Source organism: Amphibalanus amphitrite, unplaced genomic scaffold (assembly GCF_019059575.1).
Source record: "Amphibalanus amphitrite isolate SeventyFive unplaced genomic scaffold, NRLGWU_Aamphi_draft 000003F_arrow, whole genome shotgun sequence".
Classification (NCBI taxonomy): Eukaryota; Metazoa; Arthropoda; class Thecostraca; order Balanomorpha; family Balanidae; genus Amphibalanus; species Amphibalanus amphitrite.
In genome coordinates, this window is record NW_024881500.1 from 1142004 (window position 1) to 1165533 (window position 23530).

Sequence of the window (23530 nt, forward strand, 5' to 3'; positions counted from 1 at the left end):
AGTTATTTCGTTTATAGCTGGAGCTAGCAGCGCATCCTTTTCATCGCGGCCCAGCTTATTGAAATGTCAAAGTTGGTCATCTAAGTCTCTCGTAGCGTCTGCATTTCCTCGTTTTCTTATCGGCATACCGTTTGACAACGGAACAGACCTGTCATATAGAGTAATAGAGCGTAGGAGAAGCCACTTTCTCGATGTTTTACGCTCGACACCCTTCAGCTGTTGTCGCGAGATAGCCTTTTATTACTGTATCCTGCATTTTTCCTGATATTCGTTCATGTCAAAGAGGGAGAATTCAAGTAAAAACATTACCGGAAACAATTTTGCACTATGTCGTCACCTCTATCGCAGAGTTTGGAACAACTTATAGGCTAAGTGCTCATGTTTTCTGTAGGCTGGCTCAGGCGACGGTGATTGCATGCAGGAGGACAGCATTTTCCCTATGATCGTCGTCTCACAGTATATGTGCGGTTTGGAGATGATATTCCTGAAATGAGCTTCGCAGCCGGCATTTAATGTTATGAAAAAAGTTGTTTTCATCCGGCGTGAGCTTTTTATTTTTGTGGAGTTGACGACTGTAGTTTTTCATTATGAAATACCGTCAAACTATTGTTAACCAACGGCTACGATATAGCAAGCACATTAATAATCACAAGAATCAACATGCTATGTATATAAACGCCAAATGGCCAGATTACACTTTCTGTTCTCCAGCGATAGGTACTGAAAGTGTCTGTGCACTTACTGCGACGTGTCGAGTTCTCCGGCGCTGATATTTCCTCCAAATGTCGCGTGACAGAAAGCTTGGCCACAGAACGCTCACGAAAATAACATGCAAGGCATAGGTCTGCAGTGAAAGAAGTTAATGCATAGACTCAGTTAGAAAAGCATGATTTATTGCGCTGATGTTCCAATAATTCAAGCTCAAATAATAGCATAGTGACTGTTCTCAGTTTAGTTATCATGCGTTAGAGCGACACTTTCCGTTATTCTCTGTTGTCCGTTTCCCTGCTGACCGACACCGTCTCTGTTGTCCGTTTCCTTGCTGACCACAGCGTCTCTGTTGTCCGTTTCCTTGCCGACCGACACCGTCTCTGTTGTCCATTTCCTTGCTGACCGAAACCGCTTCTGTTCTCTGTTTCAGTGGCCGATGCCAAGAAAACGCCCGTGGACCCGGTCATGATCGGCATTCTGGCCTCGATGGTTCTCATGTTCGTCATTATCTGTGTCGTGCTGCGGCTCTTCAGCAAGTAAGTGTACGGCTAAGTCGGCATGCTGTACAATGATACGGACTGATAGCCGGGCTGCATTCCGGCCTACGCTTCGTGCTGCTCCTGATGGATCGAGCCGACACGGTGCTTAGTTGATGCATGTAGGTTAATTAGTCACTTGCAGGAAATTAATGTTGGTGAGTATAAGGGTTTTCATTTCAAAATTGTTTGGCGAATTGACCCGAAGTTTGCAGCTTTATTGTCCATCTCTTTGTTAACAGTGCCTACCTGGGTGAGCTATTGACCGACTTAACTTCAGTATTTCACACCTGAAAATAGAGCTTAGGGTACAATAAAAACGGCAGTAAATGTCTTCAGCGACTTTGATGATCCGTGATAAACGACTGCTGACTGAACTTGTTATGCTTTGTCTAATCATACTTGATTGTTAAACATTTTAAGCGCATGATACAAAAGGGACTTCTATGGTTCAGCGGTACGAAACGCTTTTAATTTTCATCAGGTTAATTATGTAGCCGAGTAATATCACAGCCCTTCTGCTAAAATGCAATAGTCGTATCGCCTCCCGTTGACTGGGCTCGGGCCTCGGGGTCTCGTGAGTCGCCACCCAGCTGTGTCCCCGTCTCCGACACACCGTCGTGTTTCTCTAACCGTCCGGAACACGTGACACACCGTCCATCAGACGCCGGTGCGCCGCGATTGGTCACCGCCGCGCCACGATTGCCACCAACTCCCAGCTGCTGCCACCGCCTGTGTTAGCAGTCGAACACGGCTTCCCTTTGATTACTGGTACGGCTCCGAATAATGGCCGCCTGCAGCCGAGAGCCACGCTGAAAGGATTATCGTGCGATAATCACAGAGCTATGAATCCCACTAACTGAGGCTGGGACGCGAGGAAATCGAACTGAGGTTTCACTATGACCAAAGGGTCCTTTTAGTGTGATGAGCTTGATTTAAGTGTTCGTTAGTGGGATGCCGTTTATCATACGCTAGCTCTGTTATTCTAACCAGCCAGCCTGTGATTTTAACTACTCAAGAGTCTATGAAAACTGATTTATCAGCGCAGAAGTCTGACGAACGGCTGCCTGTGACATTTCGCCGTTCACTTGCAAGCTATAGGTATATCGTCCACAAATCTGCAGATTATTCAATAGCAAAGCGGCATGTCCGTTTTGCAAAGTACTTGTCCGTTCCGCCCTTGTGCTCAGCCCGCATTAAATCACTGTTTTACGACCCCAGTATTTATGCCCTGACGTGACCTGTGTATGAGCACCCCATGCCCTGATGTGCTGTCATTTATCAACCTATAAAGATGACCACCACTCACCGCTCTAGCCACTTCTACCCCTGCTCTAACCAACCACTCGTGAGCGGACAACTGCACCGGTCTCTCCATCTGACCACAGTTCCCCCTTCACTGCCTCCATCATTCCGTACGGGACTAACGCCCCCCTGAACTGACCACTCCACCCCTTTCTTCACAGGGCGCAGTTCCGTCAGAACCGCACCATTCTCAACTCGGCCAACCCGCGGCTCATGAACGCCTCCTTCCTCAAGGGCTCGCTGATCAAGTCGCCCGTGGAGCAGCTGCGCGGCTCTCACAGCTCGCGCGGCAGCCGGGCACCCAGCCTCAGCTCCCTGCAGCGGCCCGACAACGGTACGGGCACGGCCCAGCCGCCAGCGACGCCGCCCGACGCCGTACGTCCCCGCCCGCGCAGCGCGAGCTCGGCACGGCCTCAGACACGGCTGCCGTCTTGTGACAGCCGCTGACACACCACGGATGGGGCGGCCAGGGTCACTGGTGTGGGGCTAATGTGCTGCATATTGCATACGAGTGTTGTACACTGCCAGGGGCAGTGGAGCGAGCGACCCAAACTTTGACGTGGTGCGGTCAAAGCACGAGGGAATAGGGCACACGAGAGCATGACATCGGGCAACAGCTCGCACTGACATCGTGCCTAATGCTGCACACAAACTGCGGTCTTACGTGGCCAGCTTGCTTCGTAACAAACCTCAATCATATTCATGCATATATCTAAACGCATGAAAAATGGTGAGAAAAACAAGAGCTCGCCGCCTCAAAGGGCAATACATCGCATGCACAAACACACTGATTCAAAAAGCTCTGCGCTTGCTCACAATGCATGCATTTACGAACAAGTAAAGCACACTCGGCACAGCGGTGTCCATGAGTTGGGCTACTACCGATGAACGGTAATTGATGCTATATTCTCGTCCCTGCACGTCTGCAAGTTGAGTCGAGACGGGTAACTGGTAAATACCCGACGCGAGCCCTCCGTGGGAGCCACGCAGGTGACACGCTCGTTTTACAGCGGTTATTGCCGGCTTTGAAGTTCTAAACGGCACATGAATGACAGCGTCTGCAGCAGGCCAGTGACATAGCAATAATAACTAGGGAGTGACTGTGAAACGCACATAAGGTGCTATCGGAGGTAGTAAATGTAGATTCGAGTAGCGTAGGTGCATCCACTTGAGCGGTTATTTGTTGAAAACCGTTAGTAATGCATCCGTGTTTTGTTAAATTGATGCATTTGTTGAAAGGTGCCAACTTGGAATTAGACAAAAGATGAAAAAGCGCGTTCATTCTGATGAAAAAGACGATGAAAAGGCGCAAAGTATGGTCGAAGCCTGAAGTCCCCAAAATATGTTTCAATTCGTCTGGACGTATAAGCAGCTCGGTAGGTGCCACTTTATCACGCGCAGCCGAAAAAGTCGAGCTGAACGCGTTAGGAGACGACGAAATCTCAGCTGTAAGAGCCGCACATGCGTGCCCGAGTGTCAGACACTGACCGGGTTATGACGCACTCGGCACCGCACAGCGAAATAAAAGAGGTATTTTTGGAAACATGTATGACGTCTGATTTACTGGAAGATCGTCAATCAACCTCTTCTTGTGTGAAGAGATAGGCTCACTGAAGGTGTAAATATGACAAAACCTACAGAGTACAGACCAGTCTAGGACCTACGCTTTGTATATCTCATACACAGACGCATGCTGCCCCCCCCCCATTCCTACCGACCCGCAAAAAGGAAATGTATTACTGTTAAGTATACAATTCAAATGCCTTGCTGAACAGTTAGACGGATAAATATGTTCTCCCTCATTGTCTACTTCCGGTTCCAACCAAACGCCATTTCTCCAGTTTCACGCCACAGAACCGCACAAGTTGTGCGGCGGAGTAGTTCGAACTAGGGCTCTCTTACTTTCGCGAGCATGATGCTTTATTAGCCAAGGATGAACAAACCACCGAGAAAGCAGACATTTTATCTTAATTAGCTGTTAGATATTTGACTGCAGAAATATTATCTACATTTTATTTCAAGTTGCAATATTTTAGCACGCATGCGTATCAAGTAAAATACCTTTCATAATAAAATAACGCTCATGATCCGAATCAGCTCTTGGTATGCATCATGGCTTATCAGCAAAGCTGAAGCGCTGAAGTCCTAAAAATGTGGTAACAGACAGCCCACCTAGTCCCTAAAAATCCCAATCTTGCATAGCGCAGTTTGTGAGAACAGTCGATGATATCATTATAGTGCAACTAAGCCAACCGATCAACGTACTTTATCCCCACTTTAGCAGCAGGGACACTACTCGGGTTATTGCACATGATGGATTGAACTAGCGCGAACGGGCGTCGACCATTGTACTTTGCAGCGTGCAATAAGAAATTTACGGTGCACGAAAGAAACGAAAATAGCCGTCTTTATGGCATTCAACCGAATTTAGCACCAAGGAATCCTATCCTAAGTAACGTGCACATTCAACATCTAAGCCAATGCCGATTTTAAGTCGGGATCACTCTGCACTCCTCGAGAAGCGAGCCTCATGCCACGTGGCAAGACAGAACTGACTGAACAACTGTTGGCCTATTTTGGGGTCATCCGTCCCTTACACAATCTCAACTCGGTTGTGACGAGTCTATACAATCCTCAGCTCAGTAATCCGCTGCAATCTTTTTACGAGTCACGCAAGCCTGCAAAGGAGTTGATGACGCAGTAACGACTACTGCCGGACCGCAGTCAGCTAATGAACCTCCTCGAGCATTGCTAACATTCAACAACACATAGCACCGAATGCCGGTGATACTCAGGTTCTGGCAACTGGCGACCACCCCGTGAGAAGAGCCGGTCCATCACGACTCACGGAAAACACCAGCAGGTGTCGTGACCCGTTCCTGTGCCACAACTTCTACTTTCGACACCCTGGGATGCACCTCATTACTTCCAAGCGACGCTCTCCGCGAAATGAGCTGCCGCCTTTCACTCTCTCCCTGAAGCCCCACGTTCTCATCTGTCAACACCGAGGCCCCTCCGTCTCAGGCGCTCACTCATCCAGTTTGGTGGCTTGTGAGAGTTTGACCATTGACGCCCACTGAACATCGCCCTGCTGTCGCGTCTTGCCGCCCACTGCATGTGCTCAAAGACGACATTTACATGGCATGAAACTTCACCGATGGTTGAAGTCAATTGCTCATTACTAATGTCATTTCCACAACTTGTAGCAAAAATAATCATACGATAAATAAAGGCAAAGGAAGCCGTATGTATGAACGAGCTGAAGCGACTTGTCATAATACATCCGCTCAATGTCTTGACTTTCGTTCTCCGTGTCCACAGAAAAGCGAGGAGCAGAAAACTCCGGCACCACAGACGTGAACCTGGTTCAAGTGGAGCTGAACCAGCCGTAGCGGCCGGTTCGGCGCGGTTCGCGGCGTTCACCCGTTGGCACATTGTCGCCCCCGACACCTGCTGTGACCGGCCCGCGGCTCGGACAGTACCATGAGTGGTGTTTCCATCGATTTCCGTTCTCACCCTTTACGTGTGTCCATGTGTGTGGCGGCCCGAGGGGCGTGCGTGCGACGTCGTTCGCAGCCTGACGTCACGGAGCGTGTATGACGTCAGACGCGTGAAACGGCCTGCTAGGAGGCGCGTCGGTGGCTTTTGTCCGTTTTCCTACTACCTGATCGCGATGAGACTGGGAGCGAGTGCAGGGCCGAGTGACGGTTTTCCCTTGGGTTTCGCTTTTGCGCGGCGCGGCCCGCCTCATCCGTAGGATAGCCGGGGTCTCCGCTGACGTGTGGGGGCGGGGCGCGTGCCTGGTCCTCGCGCGGCGGCCCGGCGGCGCGGCGCGGGGTCACGGCGGGTCAGGCGGGGTCGCCGGGGGCGGTCAGCGGACGGAGGTGGGTGTGGGGTGTCTGGTCGGTAGGTCGGTCCGTGGACCCGCTGGCCGGACTGGCGGCCGGTGCAGGGGCGCGGCCGGCGCGCGACCCGCTGGGTCGGGCGCCGGCCGCCCGCCCCGACTATGACCCTGACCTTCGGGGAAGAGGTCAAGGTCATATTCAGCGCCGGCGCCGGCAGAACAGTGGCGTGCTGTGTCTAGCTGTAGGCGCGAACGTCGATGGAGCTTTCTCTCCCTTTCTCTCTCACTCAGCCCTAGTTTAAGGAGTGGCTCTCAGCAGGTGACGGCGAACGGTGAGCTGGTCTGTCGAAAGGAGACGGATTGGCGGCCCGCGACCTGACCTGAGCCGTGACCCCGCCCGTGCGCCGACCGCGTCCGTCGACATGTCAGCATTCCAGCACGTTCTTTGCTCAACACGACAGCTCCAATACCGGGCATCCCTCGGAAATCAGCACAACGACGCGCGCCATCGTATATATCCGGCCCTAGCCTTCGATATCGACCTTAGGCCGGCAGCGAGCGTCCAACGGCGCAGCCGGCAATCGCCGCATGTTATGCATTTCTGAACACAGCCGAGTATGAAACATTCCAGAGTTTGAGACACTTCCGTAAAAGTTTCGGCGAAAAATGTATCACAATTCACACCATGATATCACCACACATGCTGATTGTACTGCAACTTATGGACGCTCGCTGCGCGTATGCTTTTATGAATAAATCTTAAACTTTCCAGCTCGCGTTTGTCCTTCCGACTAAGCTGAAATCTGTACTGGCACGGTTGTCGACAATCTGTATTCAGTTCACAGGATCGGAGGGCACGTCCAGTAAATACGGAGCGCTGTGACCGCCGCCGCGTCAGCCGCGCTGCGCCGGAGCACGTCTGTTTGGCCGACCATCCCTCACCGGGGCCGTCTGACGAACAAAAACAGCCCGCTAACGCGCGACCAGCCGGGCTGCGGTGGTGGTGGCAAGCCGGCCCGAGGGGGTACTCCCAGCGCCAGCCGGCGGCGCACTCATCTGCGCGTAATGCGACCACGCGCCCGCCTCATTGTACGACGGCGTGCCCCCCGGCGACAATGGAAGCCGCCGAGGGCACGGCACTCTCGCCGATGGTGGTACAATATGCAGAGTGGATGGGGTCGGCATGGAGCAGCGAGGCGATATGAGATCCCTGGCCGGTACTGGGCCCGGGGGAAAGTGTAACGCTGAGTAAGCGTTAGGTCGAGCAACAGTTACATCCACAGCACTTCCTTCATACGGGCTTGTAGATGACAAATTCACAGCGAAAATCAGCTATCGCACAATATCACTCAGTCTATGAACGTCGTCACTGTCACTGAACATGCCATTCCGCACTGTCCGCACTGACACTGCACATTTGTCACTCGGACCCCACCCCATCACACGAGCCTCCGACTCCCGGACGGTACCAGTCTTTCCGCGGCGGGAGCGGTTCACTTCCAAGTGCCTTTGGACCGCCAGTCGAGGAATTCGTCAACCTCAGCCTCGTCGGCGCTGGAGTCGCTGGAGTCACCCTGCGCGGACGTCGAGGGCTCCTGATGCGCCAACTCCTCCTTCCGTTTCTCCATGCTGACCACCCTGCGGAACAGAGGGAAGAGTGGTTAGCAAGCGGTTTGGCGATTGAAGATAGGGACATCGTGACCAGAGGACGTGGTGAGTGCCCACGGCGAGTCTCCTGTTGGAAGGATGGAGAAAAAATATCGGTCAGTGAGCAGTTAATGGGAGACTCACTCTGCCAAAGGGACATCACGAGTGGTCAGTGACGGGCTCACACTACCATACAAGGCCAAACGAAAGTTAATAACATGGGAACTAAAAAAGCACGGAAATAACAGTCGAAAGTTGCTATCACACCGCCGCAGATGCAGGAAAAGCGCTGCAGCCGCCAACGAAAGAAGGAAAATCTGCAAGCCAATGACGTGAGAGGCTAGCGATTCAAAACATTGAACAGGGGCACAACGGTAAATGTAACTATGTAGGTCAGCAGAAAAACGAACACTGAAGGTGAGCGAGACACGTCAACCAGTCAACCAATCAGCTAGTCGCCCTGCAAATGTAGCGACACAATAATGCGGAACTGTATGAAGTACCTTGCCAATCAATCAATCAATCAATCAATCAATCAATCAGAACCACAATTCGAATGAAGCCAGGCCATCGCTCAATCGACATTTCCGTTTGATGTTAATTATTAGCGTCGTATCATTGCCACACATCCCAGGTTACAGTCCCGACCACAGCCCTATATCATCACCGCCTTTGCACCGCCGACAAAGTCACATCTCCATTCTCGATGACGTCACAAGTTCCAAATCAGCCGGTGGCGATGGGGGGATTTGGGTCGCCATGTATCATCATCAGGGGCCATAAATGTCTGACCAACGCCCACCAATCGCACTGCGACACGGTGAGAAATGAACCGGTGCCCGGCCAATAAAACCCCACTCTGTTCTCGCTTCGAGCCGACCCCCGTCGAGACGAAGTCGATTGTCTGATTGTTGGAACGGCTCGGGTTACTTGCGAAATGTCGCACACAAGAAACAAACGATGTAGTGGGTGCCCCTGGCTTTATTGGCATTAACGTTATCCGTTACAGACAGAGCAAGAATTGCAAGAATTGATTTCCAGAGCTCGTGGATACATTGCAATTGCAGGTAAAACAAAATATGAAAACACTGTAATATCCATACCAAATGTCTGACTGGAGTCCATGAAACTCTGAGTAGTTTGGTGCCGATCTACTACCATATTCATACGCTTCTAGCAGCGCTTCATTTCCCTCAGCAAACGGATTCCATCCAAAGATGAGCAGATACGAACTTCGTCCATTTTGCGACCGAAGAAACCTTGAAAAAGTCACAACTCAGGAGCTGTGAAAACGTTTCGGTGGAAACAGGAAACGTCTTCCAATCTGCATAATACGGGCTTGGCAGAATTGCGTTACTTCCCAATGGGGATATCTCAATGTAGCCCGGCCGACAGGTGGCAGCACGAGCGATCCAGACACGCCGGTCTCGGTAGTGGGCTATGGCGGCCGACGCATTGGATGCGTTTTACGTTATTTACAGGCGGACGGAGCTAAGATCATAGCGATTTGGATAAGTTTTGGGGTATTTTCCTTGCTTTCAGGCTTTGAGACGCTTATTTTGTGCCTCTCCGGCCGAGAGGGGCGGGTGCGGCTCCCTCCCCATAGGTTTTCCTGCGATAGATCGAAACACACCGGCGATAGAGAACTGAAACTTGACATCCCTGACCTTTCATTCAAGGCGGATCTTGTGACAACGACCGCATTTCGAGGCTAGGTCAGTTGACTGAACTATGACGTCATAAGTGAATCTCTGCATGGTCCTCAGATGTCGCAACTTCGCACCGCCTCAGTTCCAGAGGAATTTTCACAGGGAGAATAATGAAACCTATAGGACGTACTATTTTCCGGATGTCTCACATTTGCACATGCCAAATGTTTTCTAGAGGTTGCATGAGGTCAGGTCGGGCACATGACCTCACGTGACCCCATTAGCTTACTTCATAGGTAAGCTAATGGGAAAATATGGATAGGGTGAATAGGTCAAAAACGCCCCCATTAAGCGCGAAACCTTCTGACACTCAACCCAACACAGATTACTTAAACCTTTGGGCACCATCATGTAGCTCATTCTTTTTACTACGCTTTGAGACCAAGAAAAGACACCTGCGTGTGGTATTCAGCCCCCCAAAAAGGTTTTCGCATACCCTTACAAAAGGGCGTTTTGCCCCACACCCTGGGTAATACGCCCACACCCATGTGCAAAGCGCCCCCCACCATATCTATCAACAGAACATAATTAACATGGCAGAACTTGACGTCATTCTGACGTCATTTGTGGTCAATCAATCATAGCCTTTGGAATAAAATTTTGTTGCAATGTGTAAAATGGATGCCCGGAGGAGTCCTGAAAGTTTGGTGACGATATCTGCAGTCGTTTAGGATATATCAGCAAAAAAGGACAGGGAGAGGCCTTTTCGGCACCCACCTACAGGGCGCTACCCTGCACTCTTACCACCGTGCAAAACGCCCCCCTTTCAGAAAACTGGGGGCGTCTTGCCCCATGCATCGAGTAGGCGTCTTTCCCCATCCACTCCATTTCCGGTCAACAAAATATTGACAAAAAACGCGCCATTAACGCCGCAGCATAATAAATTCAACAGAATGACAATAAAACGCAGTTTTTAGTGATGTGCACAATAGCAAGGTTTGTGATATAAAGAGGGCATCAAAATATTAGGGATCTTCTGTAAAAACAACAAAAACAACACCCAAAACCAACATCAGCACCTACCCACGCTACTCCTCAAGACGCAGAACCGGAAATAGAGACCTACGTAAACAAGCAGCTGACTGTTCTGAAAGACAGGATAAAACACCTATCCGTCGATAAGAAACACGATTTTTTTAGGGGAGGCGTTTAACCCAGGGGTGCGTTTTCCCCACAGTTACCCTACTGTTGTTAGTCTGGTACCGGGAATAATCTAAAACTATTTCAATCACATGGCATTGTGATTTCATGCACTCTTTGCAAGGTCATATACTTCACTTTTGCATTGTCGACCTTTCGTTACGTAATTTTTAACGTCACTTTGGTCACAAGAGTTGTTCGTCAATAACTCACGATCCCATTGATCTAGAGAGTCGGTAGAGCGTAACACGTCGCTGGCAAAAGCAAAATTGTGCCTTTCATTGTGTCAAAAATTATTAAAAAAGAAACTTTTCCGTGAAAATGGCTAGAAGTTTATGTGTTGGCCTCAGAAGCAGGCATTAGTCATTATGCGGTTATCATTGATCCTCAGCTCCGTCATATTTGGTGTTCTCCAAGGCTGAGATGGGGTGGCGTATGGAGAAACCTGGCGCGATGCACGGTGTTCAATACTTAGAAGCAGGGATGCGGAGCCGTGGAAATTTCAGACGGCTTCAGCTCCGACTCCGGAGAAAAAATCGGCCCCGGCTCCGAGTAAAATGGCCCGGCTCCGCCGACTCCGGCTCCGGCTCCTACTCAGTACATCCCCTATGCGATTAATTAAATACGGGTGGAAGAAAAAAGGCGGTTGGATTGGTGCACGTTGCTTCTGTATTTGCATGACAAGGCTATTTTGAATACCACACATTTTACTGCCTTGTACTGTCAAACCGAACTAGGTCAATTTTTTTCCTCTTAAAAAAGAGCCGGAGTCGCCCCCTTTTTTGACGGCTCCGGCTCCGGCTCCGGGGTAGGCTGTTTCACGGCTCCGGCTCCGGCTCCGGCTCCGGGCAAAATATGCCGGCTCCGGCGGCTCCGGCTCCAGCTCCGGCTCCGCACCCCTGCTTGGTATTGTCAGGGTTGCATTCTGCCCATGCGCACGTCCACTGTGCATGGTCCACAGACCACAGTCCAGTTTCAGGGCCAACTTTTGCCATGACTCGTCCCTCGAATTCGCCCATGATGATTTGCTTAGACAAAATGTTTATGTTGTCTACGTAATACGTTTATGTTTATTGTATAAAAAAACACCAACATGTCGAATGATTTTGCCAGGTTGAAATCATTCGACGGATCATTTAAGTTCATCGACGGCACGGGTACCTACTCGGTCATTTTGTCCCTCCTTTTTTCAGTGCAGTAAGTACTAAGTTGAATACTCCGTTTAAACGTTCTAACTCTACCTCATGAGCTAGAGGAACTTCAAAGGGCATACAAATAAGTGATGGCTCTTTTAAAGCTTTTAAGCAAGTTGTCGAAATTTTCCTCAGGCCAACATTTCAGTAGCTCACAGTGCAGGCCAGTATCAATGGGAGAAGCACATCAGCCCACGCTTTCTTTGTGAGCTCGGACCATTTCTTCAGTCCATCGGCATCATATACCATATATTGTAGTCTTAATCCACAATGACGACCGTTTTTTAAAGGAAACCAGTAAATAATTGTAAAAACTTTCGGAGATTCACGCATCTCCACCGCAATAATAACGCAGCAAGCGGCCCTCGCGCCGCGCGCCGTGTCTGAATCGACTCGTGAGACATCTGGCGGCAGAACCTGGTACTGCTTATTGCGCAAAGCCCCATTAGACACGTCACCGTGATGAATTTCTCGGGATTCAATCTGGACAGATTCCTTCGTCAATTTTCACGGCGTGAGGCATAACTTTAACAATTTTCTTAAGCAAACTGACCGTAAGATCCAAGGTATGGAGGCCCAGGTGCAACACCATAGGTGTTGTTGATAGGTGCGCTCAGCCTCACTTGGAAGCCATAAAAGAAAATAAATTATAAATTAAGAATAAATTATAAAATAAATAAAAGAGAAATATCAGCTTAGGGCAGCTTAAGTCCGGTGTTGTAAACTTCTCAACGCGATATAGGAACGTCAACCGACATTAAGGAAAGTTTTTATATGGGCGAGGATGGATGACATGATTATTATTAATATAACGAGGCTTGAAATGATCTCACGTATGTCAAAGTGTTTTTATTTTAGGCAAAATAAATATCTAAAACAGTAAAACAAGCTTTCGGCATTACGCCATCATCAAGTTTAAACTTGATGATGGCGTAATGCCGAAAGCTTGTTTTACTGTTTTAGATATTTATTTTGCCTAAAATAAAAACACTTTGACATGCGTGAGATCATTTCAAGCCTCGTGACATTAAGGAAAATTGCAGAAGACATGAGGAACATTCTCACGTTATCTTACTCAGAGTAGGAGGAGGTACGAAAGTCATTAGAGACCCCGCGGACTAATGACTTCCCTGGCTCCTGAGTGACTAACTTCAAGAGGCCCAGCTTAGGCATTACACAATCGTGTACATCACTTCAATTTGCCTGCCTATTTTCTTCAAAATCGAGAGAGACTAAAACATAGTAGGCGTCTCAAAAAGCAAGCGTACCTATCATTGACAAAATAGTCTTCAGAAAACGTTATTTGTAGATGGAGAATAATTCTAAACAAATGGTACAAAAATTCTGATCCAACTTGATCTCGACAGCAATCTCAGCTACCAACGTAAAGACAAATCACATCATGTAACCGGAGCGTAAAAACACCACCTGCAATCGGAAACTTCAGCTCGAGTCGGTGACGCCAAGAAGCTCCAAGAACCACTTCAAACTTTGGGCATTCCCGGCGCGCACGCCTGAGAGAGAAGGCTAATTAATGGAAGGAGGTCGGCGCTGGTCCTATGCAGATGAGCGATCGGCTCAAGTTTTCCCAATTAGTAGTCCCAGAGCCGTTAGATTGGCCCGGCGGCCACCCACCACCGGGAACAGGCCAGAGTCAACGGATGATTGCGTCCCATTAGATCGGCTTTATGCTTACTGAAGACACACCAAAGGGCAAAGGGAGCTAGAGACAACACATTTCGCGTCTGATCGGCATGTTTGGTTATGGAAGTTTGATGCACACCCACGACAGATCATATGAACGCCTCATTAGTCAGATGTGATATTCGTAGTGATATGGTAAATGGGCGAAGGCTGAGCCACGGCCCACGACTACCACTCGACGTATATTTCAGATGTATGTGGGCCCGGTAGTAGGGTATAGTTGCACTACCAGTGTCGACTTGCCCATATATAAAATCCCTTGATTGTGTAGCTGGGACAGCATCAGTACGGGACAGAAAAGATCAGACGGTTCATGAACAGCCGACATTTTATTTGGGCACTCCAAACCAGACCACTTCTCAGCATCTGAGTCCTCAACATTATCATTCCTCACGAACCACCTCCACGGCTCTCCTCGCCATATCTCACATTTCCAGCCCGCAGCCGGCCTCCCTCCGGGGAGCAACAGCGGAGAGTGCGCAGTTATGTCAGGTGGTAACAGCTGCGGCGGCGGAAACAGCTCGGATCCCCCTGGACGGAGCCGGGATCCCTCCGGACAGACTGACGAGCCAATCGTGAGCGAGCACCGAGCCCGCTGACAGGCCGTCTGTCACGTGACAGTGTGGGAGGGACGAGACAAACGCACCCAGATGGTCACGTGATGCAGAAAGTGGTCGTGATTTCGGTAACATCGGCAATGACGAAAAAACTGAGCTTGGGTACTTTCTATTGGAAAACCGTTCTAAAGCGGCTTCTAACAATGAGACACTATTCCTATGATTATGCGGTTCATGTCCAAGTATACAATTTAGCGGAGCACATTTTCCAATGATCGGAAATATAACATTTCAAAAGGACAGCATACCAAACGAAACGCTCATAGACATTGTATTTTCACACAGAATGATACCGACCGTCCGCTAGCCAGCAAACTGGAAACAATCGCCCTTGACTGAAGCCAATGAAGCCTACCGCAAACGTTAGAACCAGAGCAGGTATATTTCCAAGAATCCAATTACATAGGCGACCCCACAAAATAAATTTAAATTCAAACCTCACAGCGCCACTCGTGTTCAACTGGGTCAGATACAAATCAGCTCGTGGGTTTGCATTCATTGCAAGGACAATGGCCGGATGTATTTCTCACGCCCCACAAAGAGTTCCGGCCCGCCCAGGTCACTCCTGTGGGAGGGTTTCCCACGGCAGGGCAGTCGGCAGTGCTCGGGCTCTGCGGTTCAGAAGGCTGTCACCGAGACTGGGGACATCGGTGGGCGACGCAGCGGTGTTCTGATCGGCTTAGGTATCGCGGTGTATCAAACAATGTCTCGCAGAGTCATCTGATTGCTCTTCAATGCTAGTAACGAACAAAAAGTTCTGACGCACTGAACAATCACGGGCAGAAACTAGCTTCATTATTGCGGTGCTCTTTTTTTTAAACAGCCCGAGGAACGGGAAGTTGAGACCGCTAAGTCATTAAAGACTACAGTGTTCCTAAGAATGCGACATCATTCTACATGTCTCTTTAATTAGAATCTATAATAATGTAGATGAAATATGCGGAAATAATTAATAAATGCCTAGGGTAGAGAGTCAGGTCCGACACATTTTTTTCAATTGCACAACTATGTCACAATTCCCGTCTCATTCATATTGGTAAATGAACGCGAACAGCCTTCACTTTTGACAAAAGCAAAATGCCGAATATTTAATCTTAGGAAGAGGTCGGCAACATTTCATGCATACAAGTAAAAATCTATCGACCCAAGAAACGAGCACAGTACGAATAAATTACTTGAGTGAAAGTGGCACATTCCACTCTCGACCATTGTCATTTTCTTTCAATAATTGCTTTATAGTTAAATTACCATACAACATAAGATTGGTAAATGTATTCTTTCCGTATATCACCAGCGTATAAATTTAAACTGGCCGCAAAAAGTCGTTCGGCTTCACCACAAGCCTAAAAATAATTCTGTAATCAAAATCATCACCAACATGCCACCACAAATTGAATCGATTACATCAAGCTGACCTTCAGAATGAGTGGAATCATATCCCCCGACTCAATAAGAGCGCTGCCCACATGTCGCCATGTGGACCCGACGGCGCCCTCCCGCACACACGTCAGTCCATGACAATGACCGATCGTGCCGCGGTCAACCCCCCCCCCCCCCTTCCTCCCCCGGGTCGGCGGAGGCAGTCTATTGACACCCAGGCCGGCGGCGGCTGTGCTGACAAATGTGTTGACCGTTCTGACCGTGGCAATACTGGGAGCTGCCGATCGCACCGGCTCCAGTCGTAATTAGCGTCCCAGAGCTACCGGAGACCCTGGAGACCCACCTGACGGCCGGGCGGGCGTGGCGCGGCCGCCGCCGCCCTGCAGCAGGGAAATGATGCAGAGAGTCGACCGGTAATCCCGGGTCTCGCGGTGTGACCGGACACTGCTCTGCGAGCACCGCATCATTACCCGGCGGCGCCGCGGCCGTAACGACTGTACAGGTCAGACAGGTGCCGTGACGAGGTGCTCAGAGTACCGCCCCGCCCCGACTCCGCCCGCCCTCCACCGCGCCAGCGCAGCCCGACACTCTCCTAACCCACTGTCGCAGCTGCCCCTTGCGTGTCCGAGCTGGGCCCAGTGCGTGAGCGAAACAAGCCATTACCCAGACGGACGGACATATGCGACTGACAGAAGGGCCGACAGAGGACGGCACAGCCACAGCGCGGTGGTAAACTCTGGCGAGCGACGGACGCCACGCTGGCAGCAATAACAGCTCGCCTCCAGAGGCGAGTGGATGACAAACAGTACTCCAGCCAACACATCCCCACATTAAACAGGATAAAAAGGCTAACGACCGGCTCATTTGTCGTCAAAAATAACTCTGCTCAAAGGATGCGCACCTGCTCCCGTTCGTCACCAATTCCATTTTTCGCCGGATGCATGAGATGGAAAATGGCAATATCGACTCACGCAAACGATATCGGGGCAAAACAGCGTGGTTATTAACTATTACGGCATTGGGGTGTTATGGGGGAAATTTAGGGAGCGTTAAGTGCAGTTGACGGTATCCAATAATGACTAACAGCCCCTGTCATAATTGGTTGGGCTGTTTTGTTCTAAGCCACTTACAGCCGACTGTGACACAGAAAGCCAAACAGTAAATGCGTTGCTTGCCATAGCTCATGCACCTAAAAATAAATGGCAGCCAAATCATATAGTAAATCACCATACATGAATCACCAGGCCCATAAATGAAAGGGACGAGAAAATGAAACACAGTCATTAATAGTCATAACAATGCTGTTTGTTTGATATGCCTTAACAGTGGGTTATTGTCATCACCCAGGTAACAACTACACACAATCCCCTATTCGTTATTTAGTCGCCTCCACCCAGCACCCAGCAACCGCCGCCTCTACCGCTGCAGCAATATGTTCACCTCCGTTTCCTCCATCGCCGCCGCCCTAATAACCCCACCAGAAGCAATAAGCACGACCAAGCTGACATCCGACATATGGTTCAGAAACATCAATACCGCCGGCGTCGGATGCACACGGACTCGGTTCGCGATTGAATCTCACATTTTCGCCGAAACCATCCCCGGTAATGTGTGCCCAGGAATGAGGCGTCCACGAAATCGCCAGAGAGCTCGTGATTTTTCACGCCATGTAAAATATGGAAACAATATTAGAATGCCGAATTCGGCTGCGAACGAGGCCCAAGATGACCATTGTTCTGATGGAGTTCCTTTGAAATGCTCCAAGATTCGGTTCCTCACAGTATTGGCACCGCAAAAGGCTGAACTCAGCAAGACGGATTCACCATACACACAGCGTGAACGTAATGTTTTTTGTTCCACCAGAAAACGTAGAAGAAATGACGTGCACATTGTGCGTTGTGCACTTACTAGTTCATACCTCCCCCCCCCCTCCACACACACCTTGAGTTGTCCTTGTCAACCCTCGAAAAGTTCATTCCACAGCTGAAAGAACTGCGAAGCTGTTTTATACAATTAACATTTAAAGGTAGTGTGCCAGCTTTCTTGGACCATATGGAGTTAATGACCCGGATAAGGAGAACCGGATTTTTAGAACTTATCCATACCTTCAAAACTCATGGAAACGTCTTAAATTCTTCAAATTTTGAGTACCCCAGTGCGAAATTCACCCCGACGGGTTGTCGGTCGTACCCCAACCACATTTCACACCACTATGAACAATAAATGCACACACTAAAATCGCTATTACCGATAGGCTCATCCAATCAAGTTTCGATAAACCCGTTCATCATCATCTCCTGCGGTTTCGAACACGCCTTTTAGGTGGCTTCTGATGCTCGTCGAGGTCGGAATTTCCAAATACGCGTGGTGCGTCGGGCCGCGCGCTCTGACTTCGGCTAAGAAAAATGCGTCAGCTGATTATTGTCATTTCTGCCACTTGCGTGTGGTGAAACGGGGTCATAACTTAAGAGACGGGTGTTTCATATCAATTATTTTACATAAAATCATATTTCAAACCATAAATTAATGTTTGACAGCCAAATTAAAGAAACAATACCGATACAGGGTTACAGTTTAAGTTCGACATTGTGTTGTCTACGATTAGACAGCTGATAACTCACTCCCGTACGTCGTAACTCTATAATGACCTTTGTTTATTGTCACATGTGCGCCGCATTCGCGATTGTTGCCGACGCCTCTTTGCAGGTCAGCCCACTACAGTTGTTATACATATCGAAAAACCGATAAACTTTTAGGCGAAAAAGGCACTATTCCAGGCCCATTTTTGATTTTTTTTGCGATATTAGGTAAAAACAGAAGCTTATTATCCTAGGAAAAATAAAATGGGAAGTCATTGGAAGGTGGCACACTACCTTTAAGGACGGATTTATATATTTTTTCCACACAAAAATAGCACACGAAAACGCTCATTCCACCGCTGAAAGAAAACCACGAAACTGTTTTATACCATTAACCTTCATGGGCGGATTCATATTTTTTTCCGAAAAAACATACATGCAGTGCTCCCATTTCAGCTCACGCCCTTTCACGTCATGACCCGAGCATTCCTGTCAATCCAAATCACCCCCACCCCTTAGATTTTGCTGACGTCCCGTCTGCACCCAGCAACAAACGTCGCTCACGAAACGGGCCAACTCGGTTTGGCCGGGCCGTAAAGGCCTCGGCCGGTCCCCCCGAGGGCAGACGGGGCCGGCACCACCGCAGGGCACGCCATCGGGTCACCGCGTGCCAGTCACCGCCGTCGGCAGTGTGCCGTGATTCACGGGGTCGTAAGTCGTGATTCATACACCGCTCCTTGTAGATGCACACTGCGTGTTGCACAATGCACAGTTCCCAAAATATAAAAGCTTGGGAATACATGATTTATGGGAACGAAAGACTTTGCGGTGAAAGCTGCAAGGAATATTTCAGTCGATAGATATCGTACATACGGAAAAGCGTGAAGTCTTGAAACACTCCACTTTTCGCACGCTGCACATGGTGCTAGTTATCGGGCTACTTTGCGGGGCGTTTTCGGGCGCCGTTTCACGGCACTGACAGACCACTGCTGCCGCTGAGCAGCACTCGTCTGTTGGACCATTACGGCGGCTGTCTGCCTCCGTACAGCCCTTCTGATGGCACATCAGCCCGCCGAGCCTGGATAGAAACACCTTCCGGGCGGGAGTAGGCGACCAGAAGGAGATGCCAGACTCCGTGGGACGCGTTCGACCAAAGCACAGCCAATTACAGTGGCTCGAAACTCGCGACAAACAATGCCGCGAACTACCGAAAGGAAAAAGGCCGAGACGCCGCACGGGGGTTAGTAGCGGAGGAGACATAGGTAATAACCGTTAAATTGGACTGCACCCACAGAGGATTTTGCGGCTGCCTGTAATTCCAGGGTGACACTAATTGCTGAATAGGATACCCTATCGCTGATTAGTGCGCGTTCCACTCGTTCGCTCCATCATTGCTTACGAACCTCACCTTTTGGCTGTTAAAGGCCGTACGTTCCCGTCGCGTGTGCTCATCCTCCTTGCGGGCGTCTTACCATGCGGTTATGGTAAGACGCCCGCAAGGAGGATGAGCACACGCGACGGGAACGTACGGCCTTTAACAGCCAAAAGGTGAGGTTCGTAAGCAATGATGGAGCGAACGAGTGGAACGCGCACTAATCAGCGATAGGGTATCCTATTGTGGGATTAGTGGCGCGACACGAGATAGCTACAGGGCGACACGTGAGACGGAGATAGTGGCACTGTATGCAGGTGTGAGGGGGGACACTGTCAGTTTGGGCGCAGTGGGGATGGGAGGGGGCGGGAAGAGGGGAGGGCGGTGTGTGCGTAGGGATAGCGAGTGAACGATGTTTACGAGGGACGGGCGCGGGAGACGGTGACGGGAGGGGGCTGACCAGTGTGAGCAGCGACGGCCATGGTGACGGACGTAGAGTGAAAATGGTCATCATTTCCCCGCCCGCCATCCCCAGCTTCCCCCCTTTTGACCTAAATCCTACCTCTCCTGTCGTCGTTTCCCTTAGCGTGTTTGCTGCGGGCGGCGGTTATGGTAAGACGCCCGCAAGGAGGATGAGCACACGCGACGGGAACGTACGGCACGACCCCCATGTTGTCTGACCATACTCGGACTCGTCGGCCAGTCCAGCAGTGGCCCCAGAGTAGGCACGCACCTACAACAGGGAGAAGCTCCAGCCAAGTCATGGACGGTGCTGTCGCGTCCTTGATTTCCGCCGGCCACTCCATCGCCCACCACTCGCGGCCGAACCACGCCCCCATGCCCCAACGAGAGCTATCTGTGCACAGAGTGATGCCGGGGGCCGTTTCCGTGACCGACGGAACCAACGGGAAGGTGCCGTTCCACAGGGGCAAAAAAGTCGCCCACCACTGCATGTCCGCACGCACCGCCGCAGTAATCCGCACCCTCCTATGCAGGCCACTCACGGAGTGAGCCGCGTCCAGCAAACGCCGGGTGAACGCGCGTCCCGGCGGCACACACTTGCTGGCGTGCACCAGGCGCCCGACCAGAGAGAGCAGGTCCCTCTGCGTGCACTTTTTCCGTCCGGTCATTGACCCCAAAGTTTCGCGCAAGTCGGCCAACTTCTGATCAGGTAGCGCCACTGACATTGTCGTAGTGTCCAACACAACACCCAGAAGCTCGAGTCGCGTAGAAGGAGGGAAACATTTGCCCGCGGCCAGGGGAACACCCACTTCCGTACATATCGCTTTTAGTCGGTCGTACACGACTGCTGCGCTATCTGTGCCTGGAGGGCCCACACCGAAAAAATCATCCAAATAATGCCGAACAAACACCCCCGCTGTGCCACCTTGAAACAACACTTGTAAACAATCAGCAAAATCGTTAAAAATCCTCGGACTACTGCGACCACCGAATGGCAGACAAACCTGATAGTAAAACTGTCCCAACCAGCAGAAACCCAAAAGGTGCCACTGGTCGGGCCGAACCGGTATGAGTTTGAAAGCATTCTGCACGTCTGCTTTAAAGAGAAGCGCCCCAGCGCCGCCCACCGCATAAATCAACTGTATGGCCTCATCAATTGAAGTGTACAACACTCGGAACTGGTCAGGGTCTATGCCATCATTCACTGCACCACCAGCTGGCTGGGACAAGTCCAGTATAAGTCTGACGTCCCCATTATGTTTATCTCTGGCACTGAGAGCGTTTATCACCAACCCGGGCAGCGGCGGAAAGTCAAAAGGCCCCTTGGTATGACCGGCCTTCACCTCCTTATCAATGGCCTTGGACACACCGTCTACGCGCAGCATGGCGGACCTGTTATTGTCCACTCGATGTCCGCCCCCGGCACCACGGAAACCGATATCGGCCCCTTCGCGAAACCGCCGCACCACTAACTCTTTGTCCTCCAGGCTAATAGAGTCACAATCGGCGAGCAAACACTCGAGTCTATTTACACGAACGCCGGTGTCAGCCGGACCCGTCTCCGCACCTGCTTGTCTCGCATCACTGCGTGCCGGCTCAGCGGGGTCCCAGTCCCCGGGCCGCCGGGCCTCCACTGTACCGCGCCCCGCCGGCTGCGACTCCGCCGACCCACCGGGCCCCACGGCCGCGACCGGCCGCCGCCAGTCCGTGGAATTGTGTGGCATGTTCTGATGAATTGCACCAGCGGCACGGTAGGTGATAGCGGCCGTTCTTGCAGGGCCAGGAGCAGGCATTGTGTCGGGCGTGCAGAAAGCACAATTGGTCCTGCTGCGTGCGACTGCCACCCTCACCCGTCGTGAGTCGGCCAGCGCCGACCGCCGCGGGTGTGACAAACTGGTCCAGGTCCAGCGCCGTCAGATAGTCGCCCGGCCGCCGCGCCATAGCTTGGCGTGCCCGACTATCCATCGCCTGCACCTCCCGCAGGCTCCGCCCCACACAGCGGCTGAGAAGCCAGGCCAGGTAGCTTGTGACCTGCAATCCACACTGCGGGAAGTGGAACGTCGTGTGTGTCAGCAGGGCAGCCACGCGGCTCACGTACTCCAATACGGTGCCCGGAGTCCCCTCCGCGGCGTTTGCGGCGTCGGCGACCGCGACGAAACGCCGCCTGTTGCGCAGTCGCCGCTCCGCCCGAGCCGTGACGGACGGCAGGCGCAGGTCCGCGGGTGCTGCAGCGACCTGAGAACGGACCGGGGCCGCCCGAAGCTCCTGCCGCCTGTCAACCCCGTCGTCTTCCTCTGATGACGAATCAAGTGAGGAGGATCGGTCCCGGCGGCGCCCTCGCCGCGGCGTACTCTCACCGCTGCTGGATCGGCGCCGCCGCCGCCTGTTGTGGGTGATGGTCCGCCCGTGACCCGATGTCGGCGCCGGAGGCCTCCTGTCGCCGCCTGTCGGGGTCATGCGATCCTGCTCCAACCGGCTGAGTCTCTGGCCGAACGCAGGCATCGCCACCGGCTCGCCCCAGCCATGAGCCGCCATGCCTCCGGAGAGATGCCACGGCTCGGGCCCGTCCGGCGCGCGTCCAACCGGCGCGTGCCCAGCCGCCGCGTGTCCAGCCGGGGCGCGTCCAGCCGGCGCGTGTCCAGCCGGCGCGTGTCCAGCCGGCGCGCGGTCGCCCGGCGGTGGCCCGCCCGGCCCGTGGGTGGTCTGGTGCGGTGGTGCCTGACCCGCCCCGCCAGTCCGGTCGACGAGCCTCGGTGGAGCGCCAGCCGTCATCTGTGGCGCGCCAAATGGTGGTTGGTAGCTACTGTCGGCTCCAACTCCTCCTGGGACTGGGACCCATTGGCTACCGGTCTGCAGTGCCGCCACGTGGTGGCCCGACCCGTACTGCCCGGCGGCGGGCCCTGGTCCCGGCGGTCCCAAGCCCGCCGGGTCGTGGGGCCACCAGGCGCTGCCAGCCGTCTGTTGTAGAGCAGCTGCCGGTGGGGCCCAGCTGCTCGGTGCCCTGTTGTTACCGGCCACAGGCGGTCCGTGTGGGTGCACCGGCGCCGCGCTTCCCGGCTGGACGCCGTCGAGCTCAGCGCGTAGACGTGCGTCGATGCGAGCTTGCTCGTCGCTGGCCCCGCTGAGAGGTCGAATGTCTGTGTGAACAAAGAGCACAATCGTCAGCGAACCGTCGTCTCGTGTCCCTGGGACTTGCCACTTGCCCTACACCGCTCGGCGGGTCGATTTTGCCAATTAACACCTCGCGACGGCCAGTAGCGCCGCCGTCACAGTGTGCCGCTGTCCCCGCACGTAGCCCTCATAGGCTCCGCTACGCCAGCGTCCGAGCCGC

The 23530-nt window shown here is 51.8% G+C and overlaps 2 protein-coding genes across 3 annotated transcripts in view; one reads left to right on the plus strand and one right to left on the minus strand.

Moving 5' to 3' along the window:
• Positions 1-7167, plus strand: part of LOC122364739 — a 44474-nt gene extending 37307 nt beyond the window's left edge. Inside the window, exons 4-6 of one of the 2 annotated variants that reach the window (XM_043335554.1) lie at positions 1142-1247; positions 2714-2886; positions 5874-7167. In XM_043335554.1, the coding sequence (XP_043191489.1) occupies positions 1142-1247; positions 2714-2886; positions 5874-5944 (350 nt within the window). In that variant the 3' untranslated portion in view covers positions 5945-7167. Of the gene's footprint in view, positions 1-1141; positions 1248-2713; positions 2928-5873 lie in introns of both variants that reach the window. The other variant, XM_043335470.1, reaches the window with a different exon arrangement.
• A 41-nt stretch (positions 7168-7208) lies between these two features.
• LOC122364682 (zinc finger protein 830-like) overlaps positions 7209-23530 on the minus strand; it is a 51027-nt gene continuing 34705 nt past the window's right edge. The window contains exon 6 of the mRNA XM_043335337.1: positions 7209-8034. Coding sequence (XP_043191272.1) covers positions 7890-8034 — 145 coding nt within the window. The 3' untranslated portion in view covers positions 7209-7889. The remainder of the gene's footprint in view (positions 8035-23530) is intronic.